Below are 16,038 nucleotides of genomic sequence, written 5' to 3' on the forward strand. Positions count from 1 at the left end.
CCTTTCTTCCGATGGAAGTCCAAACAAGCTAATATCACATTGGAAAAATGATGGTTTTAGAATGATCAATTTTCATAACTGATTTCTGATTAAATTTAACATGTGGGTTAAAGATTGGCACATGTGGAAGATACCTATTTGAAACTTTCGTGGTACGAAAAGTTTTAAATGGTGATTTTGAGTGAATTTTGTGCATTTTTGGGCCAATGTTAGGGTAAATCAAACGTTTCTGTGATTCAGTGATATCACTTCAAACGGAAGCGTAATCACATTTCCAATAGACATATCTGTCATTTCAGTTGAGCGAATTTGAAGTCGTGTTTAAATTTGTGGATATCTTTCAGTAAAAAATGGCGTTTCACTGATCATTTAATCAAATAAATTTCATAGTATGAACACATTAAATACATTTACCTCTTTGTTTGCAACTTGTCGATGTAGCGTTGCAAGCGAAATACGATTATTAAAGGGTCCGAAACTAATGCGACAAGGATAAAGTTAAGTTAACCGGCTAGTTATATGTTTGAGGTTTAAAATTCAACGTAAGCATTTATCTATTGAAAGTTGACTACTTGAAGTATTTGGCGAGAAAAATATTTAAATTCCGTAATTCTCTAAAGAAATCACTAAAATACATACCGTCGATTAACTTTTCAACTCAACCTTTTCCACATGCAAAATGTTTACCCGGAAACGTTACTCAATTTTCTTACCTCCAACTTAGAAGAGTTCTGGGTTTTATTGTTCAAAGGCTGGTTAGCTTTATTCAAACATTATATTACTTATACCAGGTACATATTAAACGTCCTTGACCATTCGTTCATCCAATTTCGTTCTCAGTTTCAGCGGAAATCTGAAAAAAAAACACATTGTAAATGTTCTATTAACCTGAAAGCAGTCGACTCTAAAAACTTAGATGTATGATAAAATGTATCATCTGACATTAGGTGAAGACGAATTAGTCTAAAAATACATAAACATTCCAAAATCAGACCAAAAGGTTAATTATATATTATTTGTGAAAAACAAATTAAACAAAAATATATTTTACATTACAAATGTATACGTTTCAGATGGGGAAGATTCATAAGCTTGACTTGACCAGTCTCTACATGCTAAGTAAATCTATAAGAGATTATTAATAGTATGGAATGCTCCTCTTTATTTTGTTTTATTTCATTTCTGTCTTCAGTCAGGGACGTCTAATCATATCATATCCAATAATTAAACATCTTCATACATATGTCGGATCAATCATGTCCCGTTTTAATTCAATAATTTGAGTAACAATACAATACAACGATTTTTACTCACAAGGACGTAGATAAGTTATCTACGTCCCCGTTACTCAGTTCACTGGTATCTGTGCCATGTCAGTTTATACCGTGTTAAATGGTTCTTTTTTGATGATTGAATTTGCAACCAATGTCCATCGTTTCTGATCTACAAAAAATATGCATGTACCTACATAACGGTAGATTTGTGAATAGGGTCCGTATGCCAGATTCGTTAAAACTGGTTAATTTCTGTTATATCTAAGTCCATGTTTAAATAAAATATCATTATAATACGCCCTATAATTATTATTATTATTATCATCATAAAGCACGTGACAAATGTTATTGTCAGTTCAAGAGGAAGTGAAGTGCGGTTGAAAAACAGAAGCCTGAAATCTCCTCCAGATAAAAGAACAGGTCACGTGACATGATAAACGCACATCCGTACTTTGAGTGTTGCTGTTTTATGCACCCGGATCGAAAGGGTGGGGGGGCATATTGCTTTTGTGCACCGTAAGAGGTGGTACCAAAATGTTTGACCATATGACCTTGACCGTGATCTTTGACCTACTTTTGAAAAATTGTACATGCAATTAGCATATGACTTACACAGTACAGTTTTAATGTCCCACTTCAGAATTTTGTTGCAACCGCGGGCAAAGTGTTTCATAAACACATCTTGTTGACAATGCACATCTAAACTACATTGAGGTTTGTACTAAAGTACTTACTAACAGTTGATTGTATTTTACACTAGGTATAATAATAATCACTCTATTTGTTTGTTTGTTCGTTTTCTTTTCTTTGTTGGTTTTGTTTGTTCAGTGAAACACCTCTGCTCTACGTATAGATCAGTGACAAACCAGCAGGTGCCATGACGTGATTTCGGCAAGATGCATGAATATATTGGTTGAATATCCATCTTAACTTATTACTTTTAAGTGCAAAAATATATGACGAATCATTCGCTTTGAAGAATGAAGAATTTCACTGAAGTGTAATTGACCTACATAAACATACTGCTTTATCTCTTTCAAGATATTTCTTTATTTATTTTTACTTCAATTAAACATTGCATGAAATTAACATTCAACAACTTATATTCCTATATCAGAGACATAAACAACAAATACGTTTTTGATGCCATCTATATGTAGGGCTTGGATTCTATATCGAAGTCCGTGCTGTTTCCTCATTACTAATTATAAATATGAGAATTAAACGTGAAGTTATTGCTCACTTTAAAGAAATAAAGCATAGTCTCGTGAATAATTTCTATCCAGGAAAATAGATTAACAGATAAAACCTGTATCTTATTGCTATTTTTTCCAGTAGCTTGCCATAACTTTCGATAGCGTGTTTCATTTCGGCAGGCTTTGTTGAATATTTACAAACCCGATACTCATTCAGGGGACCCTAAATATGTAAACGAGTTGTGTGAATTTTGAACGAGATGATTCCCACGTGACCAATTGAAGGTGTGGCGACCTCCATTCATAATATTCCTTGTATGCGTGCAGACAGTGTACGTCTGCAGTTCGTTCATGTGTGTCAGTCTGCATTGCAGATGTTCGGATTCGCCGTTTTGAAATAGTAATAACAATAAAAAAAAATGTGATGATGAAATGAAAAGGACATTTGTCGGTTAGACAGAATAATGGAATTAACAGTCTACTGTAGAACGGCCTGCTGACGTGGATGGACTTAGTGCACAGGTGCCAGTTTCATTCGGGGTTACACAGGACACGGATTGGAGCCCACAACCTTCAGATAGATATATATGTCTGTCAGGCTACATGTATTATTTCTCATGGTTCTAAAGCAGTTATCTGAATCATGTATATATATCTATATATATACAAATATTTATATATACAAAAGTATGCATATAAACGTAGATATATGTGGAGTTTCACGATGAGCCAGTATTCCAGTGCAGCGGGATATTTCTTAAAATAGCTTATCTCATATGCTAGTAGCTAGCCTAAAGCAGCACACAAGATAGTACGTAGACTGTTTTTTCAAGTTCAGTGACGTGTATGGAAATAACTTTATAACGTAAACACATTCTCCCTGGTTTTACTTTTTCTTCACGGACAGTCAAATTGAAACCTCCCTATTATATGGGTTTGTGTGGGGGAGGAGGGGCAGGGTATGTGAGGGATGGGCAGGGAGTGGGGTTGCTGTAGTGTGGTGTTTTAAAGCTAAACTGTCAAGTTGACCCACTATGGACGTGCATTATGTAGACAGAGGACCTTCAAAACATCTATTCATGAAATTTCTGAAACATGACGAAGGCTTTTGTGTTTTTCATTTCAGCCCGCCGAGTTTTATAAATCCCAAATAAAGCAGACACGTCACTTGGATACTTTATCCGGTATTCTTGGAAAACCGCATTTGCTGCCCCTGTGACATCACAATACACACGACCTTATGACGTTTAAGGAACACGAGTTAATATTTCAAAACTGACAATTATGTTTAGACTAAATCCTCACTCTGGTTTGCCGGATTAACATTAAAACGACTCTTAATGCCCGATAAAGATACTTTCCCACTTGTCATATCACTGTCGTTTACGTGGTCCGGAGAGAACAATTCAAGACAGCAGCATGTAAGCAACTAAACAGCTATGTACTGAATACCACAGCATTTATATCTAGTGTTTTGGAGTTCTCATAGCATAAGGTTTGATCGACATCAGAACACGACTAAAGGCAAATATTGATAATGAAAGTTTTCATTTGGAAATAATTCATCGGAAATACAGCCACGATGCGGTGGTTTTAATGAAACTTTAAATTTGTATCATATGTGATGATTTTCATGAAATTTTGAAATACTCGTGTTCACCATTGCATGTCAAAACAACTGTAAAGATATGATTATTTGTGGTGTCAGCGGAGGGGACATACACTGTGAGAGATCTTCATTTCTGCTGAAACGCCCTCTCCACTGGAGTACACAATTTTGAATCAATTCTGAGTACAAATGCACTCAGATGGGATAAAGAGGACTGTGTCCAGCAAGCTTACTATCGTCGCTGTGTACTCTTAAAATGTCCCCTCCGTACCATATACACGACAGTACCTACAATATGTTCTGTTGACAGTTAAGGGATCAAATGTTTGTCACTTATTGTGAACTCGCATTGTCAATTACAAGTGACATAAATCTAATTAATACAAATTTTAACCATCTTTTGACCTTTGACCTGTAATGTCCTAAAATATATACACGCAACGAAAACGGTCGTCGTTCCTTACACTCTCGAACATTGTGTTACGGAGGGTACCGCAATGCATTTTGGGATAGAGATTGTCAGCAAAATCCAATATAATTTGAATTCTCTGATGCTGACCTTTGTCCCAACGGCCTTGAACTTTGGTCGCATTACTTCTGGTTTTAATAAAGATGATTAGTAAATAAAGATATTTTTTTTATTTTGGCCTTGACATTGACCCTAAGTCATGTATTGTTTACTTCGGATCATATATCATCACGGTTGATTGATAATTGTATAAAATTTTGGTTTTATTTTACAACTATGTATGGCAGTGACCGTGTGACAGAGTTCCCGACAATTCGAAATTTGTCAAAATCCGCCCCTTTGTTCGACTCAACATAAAAGGAATTCGACCTTTTCTAACGCTGTATTGACTGTTGATAGAAGGTCAGAATAATTCAGACTAGAATTAAAGGTGTTCAATGGATGTGTGTAGTTTGTCAAAATATCATATGACTCCGGGCTAACTCAAAATTGTTTATCACAATGATTCCAGTAAATAACAACGCAAAGAAAATGATATCTAAAATCAAGTCAGCAAAATTTGCATAAATCTGTGTCATTATATTTTTGAAGATAAGATATATGATCGCTGATAATACAAGATTTTAAATTCGATGTGAGGTTATGAACGTGATTTGAATTTCGCTATCTATTTATGTTGAACACAAAACACTTACACTGAACTACCAGAGCATACACAGCAAAACATGTTTTTTTCTAACTTATCTGAAAGGTACAGCAATACATAGATGTTTATGTATTTTGTGGACTACGGATGTTTCTAACTGTATGTACAGTTATACATGTAACTTAACTAAACAACGTATAATTCCTGTCTTAACTAGCTCATTGACAGGTATGTACGTCATCAACGGAATAAGTGATGATGTACGTCACAACTGACCCAGAGACGCGTCCTTGATTGAGCTAGGGACATTAAACAGTACGTCACTGTAATAGAGATCAGGTTTGTATTTACAGGTCTGATAAAGCTAGGGGACTGTATTATAAGTGTATGTCCCTTACAGAGCTAGGGGATTGTATTATAAGTGTATGTCCCTTACAGAGCTAGGGACTGTATTATAAGTGTATGTACCTTACACAGCTAGGGACTGTATTATAAGTGTATGTCCCTTACAGAGCTAGGGGACTGTATTATAAGTGTATGTCCCTTACACAGCTAGGGATTGTATTATAAGTGTATGTGCCTTACAGAGCTAGGGGACTGTATTATAAGTGTATGTCCCTTACAGCGCTAGGGACTGTATTATAAGTGTATGTCCCTGACAGAGCTAGGGGTCTGTATTATAAGTGTATGTGCCTTAAAGAGCTAGGGGACTGTATTATAAGTGTATGTCCCTTACACAGCTAGGAACTGTATTATAAGTGTATGTCCCTTACACAGCTAGGGACTGTATTATAAGTGTATGTCCCTTACACAGCCAAGGACTGTATTATAAGTGTATGTCCTTTACACAGCTAGGGGTCTGTATTATAAGTGTATGTCCCTTACAGAGCTAGGGACTGTATTATAAGTGTATGTCCCTTACACAGCTAGGGACTGTATTATAAGTGTATGTCCCTTACACAGCCAAGGACTGTATTATAAGTGTATGTCCTTTACACAGCTAGGGACTGTGTCATAAGTGCATGTCCCTTACAGAGCTATGGCAGGGCTAGGGACACATATAGGTCCCCAACAGAACATGGGACATAATCGCGTCCAAGACAGAGCAAGGGAAATGCACGCCTTAGACAAAGCTGCTAGGGAAACATGTATGCATGTTTCTGACAACGCTTTTAGGGACATACACGTCCCCACGTAGGTGCCGACACATGGATATCCCTGGCCAAGCTATAGCGACACATGGCACAGTCAGGATTCTGAGAAAGCATGTTCCTGACAACACTACAGGGACGCATGTACGTCCCTGACAACACTACAGGGACACGTGTACGTCCCTGACAACACTACAGGGACTCATGTACGTCCCTAACAACACTACAGGGGCACATGTACGTCCCTGACAACACTACAGGGACACATGTACGTCCCTAACAACACCACAGGGACACATGTACGTCCTTGACAACACTACAGGGACACATATACGTCACAGCGGCGGGGACATTACATGCAAGTAGTACATCTATGACAGAGCAAGGGACACATGCAAGTTTCTGACAGAGCTAGTAGGGAGGGACACGTGTACGTTCATGGCAACACTACAGCGACACATGTATGTCAGGAATGACAGCGGCGGGGACATTACATGTAAGTAGTGCATCTATGGCAGAGCAAGGGAGGCATGCATGTTTCTGACATAGCTACTAGGGAGGGACACGTGTAACAAAATATCGCTGGAGAGGGTTGAATGTGGCTGGTCAACTCCACCGTTCCAAGCCAACTTCATTTGTGACGAAAAAGTAGAAATACCGGTATTGTCATACATGATACAGAAAAGTAAGATCAATAAAGTTTTAAAATACGTTTACTTCTAAACTTATGTGTTGGTTAAGATTCAAGACAGGTAGATAATCCCAGTTTCTAAAATGGTTAACAAGGCTAACAGTCCAGGTCTCGTTACGAAACTCTAACGTTCATCGATGATTTGACAACGCTTTATAGTGTTATCACACTGAAATACATGGATACAGTTTTACTAACTTATTCTTTCCAGCAACTGACAATTCCTTTTCATGCTTTGACAGCGGAAATGAAAGTGCTGCAGTCTTTATTTTTTTTCTCTATGATGAGGCACGACTGGCCTCGCTTGGATTTGTATGTGCCCTTAATACATGAATATATATATATTTCAATATTCGGCTCACTAGCTACTCATCGACCAAATACCTCTTTCCTGAAGTCGTTCTCGACATCAGTCAATGAAGGACAACGTTAAAGGTCACCGTCGGATACGCCGGCAGCTTAGAGAGAATATGGGGTTTAAAAACGGTTTGCTGACTCAGGGAAATAGTCTAGTGATTTCGTTTTTAACAGTTGAACTGATCAATATAGTCGTGTACAGAAAAACCAAAGTGCTTACTGACGAAAACAGTCTAAAATGTCTCTATTTCTCGGATTTTTTAACGACGTGAATATTTGTTTTTCAGGAGACATTTCGTTGTGTGAGAGAATACTGATACTTCAACTGTTGAAAAGAAAATAGGTAGAAGACGAGACGTTCTCCTTAATTAAGTCCCTTGTGTAGTATTCTGAAATACACTACGCATTTCATAAAAAAAAAATGGGTCATTTATCATCACTACTTTCTGAAGAGTGTTTCTGTTATTAAAATATCTATTATTTTATTCAGAAGGATTTTAAAACCCAACCAAGCTCACCCACTATGTAAATACATGTAAATGGTCTTAACTTAACCCTATAAACAATATTAGATAACACAGAATAAGGCTGAACTAAATCAAATAGAGAATTAAATGTGAGAAGTATGGATTTTCTCGTTAACAATTGGATTGTAAGGATATTCAAAAGACTACATGAATGAAGGGACATAACTCTGTCCTCTGTGGACCCTTGTCTTTAATGCAGTTCGTGTCCGTCTTCGTTCACTTTAAATCGAGCACAAAATTAACAGGGCCAGCTCACCCTCAAAACAACGGATAATTACCGACATGGAAACAAAATCTTATTCAACCACAAATTCCACTAAATGAGGGAAAGGTATTAACAAAAGGAAGATTTTTACTGAAACTCGTGAAAAGGTACAACAAATAAAATATCCAGGTGTTCCGGAAGTACGGTTACAAGCGTCTTCTGCTTTATGCTGTGTTTTGGATATGCGCACCATAATCGAGTAATTAGAGTTTCCCGTTGGTGATTTCCTCCTTACTTGATAGTTACCTTCCTTCTGTCTAAACGTATATTTTAATTTGCAAACATGCCGTAAATCTATAAGGAAGGAGGTGTTCCATTTATAATGATTTTAGTGGTAAACGTCAGCTACACGGACTTCCAAGCAATGATGTCCCCCATACCATGGATTCGCAAATATTAAAGAAGATAGATACGGGTGGAAATCGATTTAGTTTCAAGAGATGTAAATTGACGAAGATTTTTGAGTCTTATTCTTATCATGATCAAATCTATATGTATATAGGAACATTGTTTGTTTTCCTCATACAGACACTAATCCACTTTCCTACGTATGGTTAGTTTGGTCCCCTGTTGCCATTTTACGCTTGTCGTATTCATTGCGCAGGCTCCGTTTACATGTAACTACCTGGATTTAACCTAGATTTAGGCTAGAAAACAGAAACAGTCACCGCGTACACAGAGTCTACACATCCAGAACACAATCCGCTACTTCATTTATTTATCTTTTTTTTTCAAACTCTAATTTCCCCTCGTTTTTACGCTGGAATTCTCTCTAACTTGTGATTTTATTTCGAAATTCGCCTGAACAGAACACTCAAGTTTCAAATTAACATTCGTCCCGATCCAATATTTAACTTATTAGATTCAGAGACAAATGCACCAAGTTGACATAACTCCATGTGATTGTATTAGTTTATGCATAGATGACCTTTTCAGTAATTCCGAGTATCGCATATATGTATTTAGTTTATATATTCAAACACCTGTCAAAGACATAACTTACATTAGTGGAAGTGGACACAATTATCAAATGATACAAACTATTTTGAATATAAGCAGTAAAGGTAACAACATTTTTCTTCATTTCAGATTCTCAACATTTTCACTTAATTGCAGCTTGCTTAGTGGCACCAGATTAACTGGAAAAGAAGTTCAAAATGTCTTCTTTAAGCCACAGCGGCCATGTTGGACTGTGGACCAACTCGTGGACAACACTGAAGTCAACTCAAAAACATTTCAGGTCAGACTGAATCCCACTGGTGATTGTTATGCAGGAAAACCATGATTGTGTAATCATACTACAAAATGGCCGCTGTATATTACTTAGTGTGGTAGAGACGAAAAGTAACAACACCATTCCTTTTCCTTCTTTCTTAACCAATTTTCAACTCGGTACCACCAGTGAAACATGATAGGAAGTTAAAAAAAATTCAACATGGCGCACCTGATGTCCATTATGGTTGGATTTCAGACCTACTCAACAGCTGGTCTAAATCTTTTCAGGCAATTTTTAGCTGAAATCCAGAGATGGAACCCTTACAGAAGTTTAAAACTGGTCAGGTGTTATTCAGAAAAGGCGTGATTGCACAATCATGTTACAAAATTGCCATCTTGGTTGCCATGTCGAAGTTTGGAAGAGGCTGAAAAATAACAAAACTTCGCCGATCGGCTTTCTTAACAAATTTCAGCGCAATTGCACCACTGAAACTAGAGAAGAAATTCAAAATGGCGGCCACGTTGGATTTTAACACCGGTCATTAATTTAGTATGATAAATCACACTTAATCATTTCGATTTTTCCGTCGTTTCAAAACACTCGAATTTTGAGTCCATATTGACCGTTAATTGGCATTTCTCAGCAAAGCTAGCAAGATTGTCTCATAATTTTGGTAATTCTTCAAATCTCTCCGAGAATTGCAAACTTATCTGCGTGTAACGTAAGCGAAAGACTTATCTCCTCATCGTCATATTGATTTCTATATTCTGTGAAAAAATGTCTCAGAGTCGTTCACATACACCGAAAAAAAAAATATTGTGGATACATTTTTTTCTTGCAAAATTCCAATATCATCATAAAAATCTATACAGCAGTCCTTGAATTTATTATTTGACTTGGTAACTTGCGAAAGTTTGTCCTGAACTTCAAAATTCAGATAAGTTGTGTCAAGGATTTGGATACACACTACATCTGTGTTTATACCATATTAATCTCGATTGATGGAAATTATGAAATCTCTTGAATTATGGGGCTAGTGCACCTCCCCATAAAAAATGTCATTTTCTTTTTATTTAAACTTTTGCTTTATCGTCTACTCACTGACGAGTCGTAGAAGGACAAAACCAGGCACGGATCACTTTGAAGGGAAACCCGCCCTCTATTTACATATCCATTGTTTTAAAATATTGTACCGATATCAGGCTTTTAACAAAGTTCTTTTAATTTGCTACAAAAATATACACTTTATTTTAGAAATTTACAGCATTTTCGATAAAAAGTACCAGTTAAGTATCTATATAAGATTACAGCAGATGTTTGGACAACAATTTCCCCTGGAAGTACATAACCGATCTTAGAGCTTAGCAACGTGAACAATTTTAAAATCGAACATATGTTAATTATTTCCATTAACTTTCAGAATATCTTTAAAACGAAACGCATGTTTACACTATCAAAATTGAAATATTACCCGATATTACATACCACTTTCAACTCGAAATATGATGCAAATAGTCTTTAAATAAACGGCATTTTAAGCGGAGTAATTTTCCCTATAAAAAAAACACACATCATTTTAATGTTATGCATTTTACGTCAGCAAAATATGCAGTAAAATACCTTACTAAGCGTGGGGATGTGAATAGAAATATCGTAAATATTTCAATCTATTGCGCAATATATAACATACATAGCTACCAGTCGCTACTGAGCTAGCTTGCCGCTGAGTGTGTGTATGTGTGCACACAGCGATATGGCTGAGTGAGTCCGCGACTAAGGCGGCAAAATCCTTTCCGACAGTACTTGTATAACAGCAACTAAGCCCCGCCCTGTTGAATTACATGGTGAGTCACGTCTCAACATTTATACAGATCTCTTCTCCTTCCAGCATCGGATACGGCAAGAAGTTATATACCGAACTTTGAAACTTTTCGGAAACGAGCTATATCTTCTTGAGCGACTCGGATTGTTATTCATAATCAGGGAGTGCGTGTGTAATTGTGTAGATTCCGTAAACGCACGCTTACCAGGATCTTGTTCAGGCGGCGGCCATTTTGGAAACACGGTGAGTTCAGCTTACGATTACAAATCTATCATAAAAGGTCTCTGTTGGTGAGCAAGAACACAAATAATACATAATTTGACACGCTGTTGAGACCAACTACAAAGAAACAATGGCTGACGAACGACACCGTTTAACTTACATGGCGAAATTGGCGGAACAAGTAGAACGATACAATGATATGGCTCAGTTCACGAAAACTCTTGTCACGATGTTGCCTCTGGATTTCCCCGACAGTTCCGAGGAATATAGAGCAGCCAAGGCGAACGGGACGTCTACAAGTATTTTACTTGATGACGAAAGAAATCAGTTGTCGGTTGCGTGCAAGAACAAGGTAGGGGCACTTCGAACTTCCTGGAGGGTCTTGGTGTCATGGTTAGAAACACTGCTAAGTAAACTCGATCATGAACAGAACGCGAGTTCAGACGAACTGACAATCTCGAAAAAAATTGAAATCTGTCGGGCATACGCGAAGGAAGTGGAACAAGAACTAAATGAAATCTGTGATGAGGTAATAGAATTGTTAGATAATTATCTCATTAAGAACGCTCACGCGGGAGGTGCTGAATCCAGGGTCTTCTACCTGAAAATGAAGGGAGACTACTTTCGCTACAAAGTTGAAGTGGCTAGTGCAGAAACCCGTAAAGAACTGTCAGATAAGTCAGAGGAGGCTTATAAAAAAGCATGGGAAACAGCAACTTCTGAACTCAAGGCCACACATCCAATCAGGCTTGGATTGGCGTTGAACTTCTCAGTATTTCACTATGAAATTAGAGGTGAACCACCAATGGCACAACAATTGGCGAAAGATGCTTTTGAAAAAGGCATCCAAGACATGGGAGACGATGAGCAGTCCAATACGTACAAGGACAGCAAGCTCATCCTGCAACTGCTTAGAGATAACCTAACACTGTGGGCGAGTGAAAATCAGGAGCAAAGTCAGGAGCAGTGCGAGTTGCAAAATGAAGAGCAATATGAGAACTGATGAAATATAGGATGTCACTTGATGTATCTTTACACTTGTTAATTTGATAATTTTGTCAAGGAAAAAAAGAGATAAAAACCACACGAAAAAAATGGACAATGTTACTTCTATTTATAATATTGATAACAGGACACAGACTTTTAGAAATCAATGAAATTATGGACTGATATGAACATTATGATATTTGAGTGTATGATTTATGCAATTGTGTATCAAAATAGTTGTTTGTTTCTAACAGGGCATAAGTCTTGACAATATCATCCAAAAACTTCAGAAAAACAAATACAAACATTTGAACTGCATTGTACAACTGTTGCATGAAACGCCTGAAATGGGCAGGTACTGTTTCATTTGCCAATATGTGTATACACAACTTTTGTGCTGGTATAAGGCTTCTGATGACCTGGTGATAACAATTTTTTTAAGTGCTTGGACCAAAAGAATGAAGAGAATTTTGTGTTTGGTTTTTTTTTATCCAATCTTGTATATAGCTCAAAATTGTTAAGCATTAGGGAGCTAAGGAAATTGAGTGCTTTAATAAAAAAAGACAATAATTCAACTTTGATTGTACATGTTTGTGTGAATGTACATGATGTTAAATAACGCAAATTATTGAAAATAGTGGAATTAAGTTGATATGTTTATGAATTTTCACTTTTCACAGGAAAATAATCGGACTTGAAATTGAAGAATGCTGTTTGTTTCCTGTTAACTCTACCGGCTCAAATTTTTCATACCAATCCTAACTTTTCATTGCAGTTTGAATGGAACCAGTGTTCGAGTCGCGATCATCATCTATAAGACCCTTAACTATTTTGAAAAATAAAATTGTTTACTAATCTAACTTAAATTTTTTACGAATACAGAATAAAACAGTAAACAAACACATTTTTTGTTTAGCCTAACAAATGAATTATTAATTGTCAGGTGTAAAAATTCAAAATACTAATCGGGTATATAAGTCCAGATAGCTTTAACACAACATGGATATCCGTCATGAGCTGAAACATTTCAGCAAATATAGGTAACTTTTTAATTTATTATTAGGATCAGTTCATTTCTTATATAATGTAGTGAATATCCTTGAGTAAAGTTTAAATATCAGCATGACTTTCATATGTCTTGATTGTACCTAATTAATTTAGGTCAAAGTTTGAATGCATATATAATTGTGATAACCATATTTACATGTGACAATGTGTGGTGATTTGTGTTTCTTTTTGTTGTTCATGTAAATGCCCTACTTAGATTAAAAACTGTTTTATTATACTAATATTTTTTCATTATATGGACCAATATAACTGATTAATGACATTGCGGAAAAGAAAGGCTTTTTCAACATACACAATTACTTGATATGGATAAATGTTTCAGCAATATGCATGTTAAAGTAATAGTGAAGAAAAGATAGTAGTACTATATTAGTTGAAATGTTTTGTTTAACATGTTGTGGTGCCCATCACCATGCTAGAGATACTACAAGTATATTATACATTTATCATTATTATTGTATCAATTTTTTTTTTGTCATTAAATTTGAGAAATCTGTTGAAGTCTCTGTAGATTGTACTGACTTTGATGTTGTGGTTTTTTGACTTTGATGTTGTGGTTTTTTGGTCACCTATGTGAGACAAAATATTAAGTGATTTATCCAGAGATGAAAAATTTCTGCCGATCGGCGGATTTCAGCCTTTTTCAAGACAAATTTGGTCATTTTTGAGATCGATGCAAATCTGGTGAGAAAATTTCAGAGGAGGGGGGTGGGGGGGTTGGTTGGTTAGGTATGTCTCGATGATGCATTTTATTTTTATGCAATCTTCATCAACTCCGTTCTTAAATCCTTCGATTTATATGCCCTTATAAACTGTAAAATTAAACATTGAGCAGTTAGGAGCACCGAGTTTCCGGTATTGTCAAATCGATAATACGAAGGAAGATAACTCTCACATCAGTCGAACGTTTGAAAGCTATAGTTAAATTACCACAGAGATGAAAAATTTCCGCCAATCGGCGGATTTCCACCTTTTCCAATGCCAGCCACTTTCATCTCTTGTCCATCACAGTTGTCTGTTATCTGTCGCTTTCTGTGCAAAAAACAATCAACATTTTTCACTTTTTGAAAAAAAGAACCCTGAGTTATGTTTAATGAATTTTTTCTGAAACCTTCCATGATCAAAGGTAAACCAGAAATGTGAATGACTTGCTTCACACTGGAAGTGCTGAGGAGTTGGGCCAGAAAGGATGAAACTGACTGAAGGTTAATCTTCTTCTCAAGATCTAGATATAACAAAATGAAATACTGTTCAAAGAACGGTCTTTAGGTGCCTTACCATAATTGTATTTGTCATGAATTTAGAATCTCACTTTGCCCCAAAGGTCATAAAATTTACTGTAGTTTCAAAATGAAAACTGCATTTTTGAGCAAAATTAACGAGATTGCCATTTGAAATATTTCAAACTTTGTTAGAATTGTTAGTATGACAATTCAATGTTTATGCATATATTGACCATAACCCACTCCCAGAAGTCCGAGAAGTGGAGTCAAATTGACTCAAACTTTAACAATGTTCTTCTCAGTCTCTGGACGGTCCGACCCTGCAGATCGGGTATATCTTCATAGATTGAAGGGTCTTTTCATGAGGGGTAACATTTACACAAATTTTAAATATCTTCTTCTCCAGACCTTGATATGGTAAAAACCCTTTGTAGGTGGATTTTGTTAACTTAAGTCCCAGACATATTCAGTATTTCTTCTTTGTAGGGGTCGAAGTTAACCATAACTCATATCATGAATTTTTGAGCATAATTTAATTTCCATTTTCCATTGTGAATTTCATAACCCCGTGGTTTGGCATTACCCCCGGCCTCTTGGGGAGGGGAGAGGGTAAATTTTACCTTAGTGAATCTATAATATTTTTAATTATTTTGTTAAAGTTGATGTAATAATTTATGCCTTGTTAAAGTTATAAATAGATGATGTCCGTCAATATTGTTTCACAGGTGCAGGGATAAAGATAACCATGAAATTTGATATCAGTGGGAATCTGGTTAGGTCATCATAAAATACTGTGTAATACTTATTACACTCAGGGTTTTCCATAAGAGCCGGTCGCCCGCCAATTTGACCAGCTACTTTGATCATTTGGCCACCTACACCAATCCAGTTCCGTATGAATGTTCCGTAAACGACTACACGTACACGGCAGGCCAGCCTCCTACTTTCACTACACAGCCTACTACTAACAAAATTATGGAAAACCCTGTACACTGATAACTAGATAACCAGATAGGTCATATATTGATGCATGTTTATTATTTCAGTGTTTATATATCTTCAATTACCTGAAAAATATCACTCAGATTAGGTAAGCATTTTACAAAACGAATGTTAATTTATACATATTTATATATTATTTAGTGAATGTTTCAAAAGTGTTGTTTGCTGTTGAACTTTACCATCGATATAATAATATACCAGTAAGGCAGGTCCTTTGCAGACTTTTTTGGAAGTGAAATTTGCACACAGCAGAAATTAATTGAACACTTTAAAATCTTGCCAAAACATGCCATAACACAGTTTCTTAGTTTGT

At 36.3% G+C, this 16,038-nt stretch overlaps 1 protein-coding gene across 1 annotated transcript; it reads left to right on the forward strand.

The window, feature by feature from the left end:
- Positions 1-11,225: 11,225 nt before the first annotated feature.
- On the forward strand, positions 11,226-14,015 carry LOC132553851 (14-3-3-like protein). The gene has a single exon (XM_060218134.1). The coding sequence runs from the start codon at positions 11,576-11,578 to the stop codon at positions 12,446-12,448; it is 873 nt and encodes a 290-aa protein (XP_060074117.1). The 5' UTR covers positions 11,226-11,575; the 3' UTR covers positions 12,449-14,015.
- The last annotated feature ends 2,023 nt before the right edge of the window (positions 14,016-16,038 follow it).

Source organism: Ylistrum balloti, unplaced genomic scaffold (assembly GCF_031769215.1).
Source record: "Ylistrum balloti isolate Yb309-2 unplaced genomic scaffold, AGI_CSIRO_Ybal_v1 Utg370360, whole genome shotgun sequence".
NCBI lineage: Eukaryota > Metazoa > Mollusca > Bivalvia > Pectinida > Pectinidae > Ylistrum > Ylistrum balloti.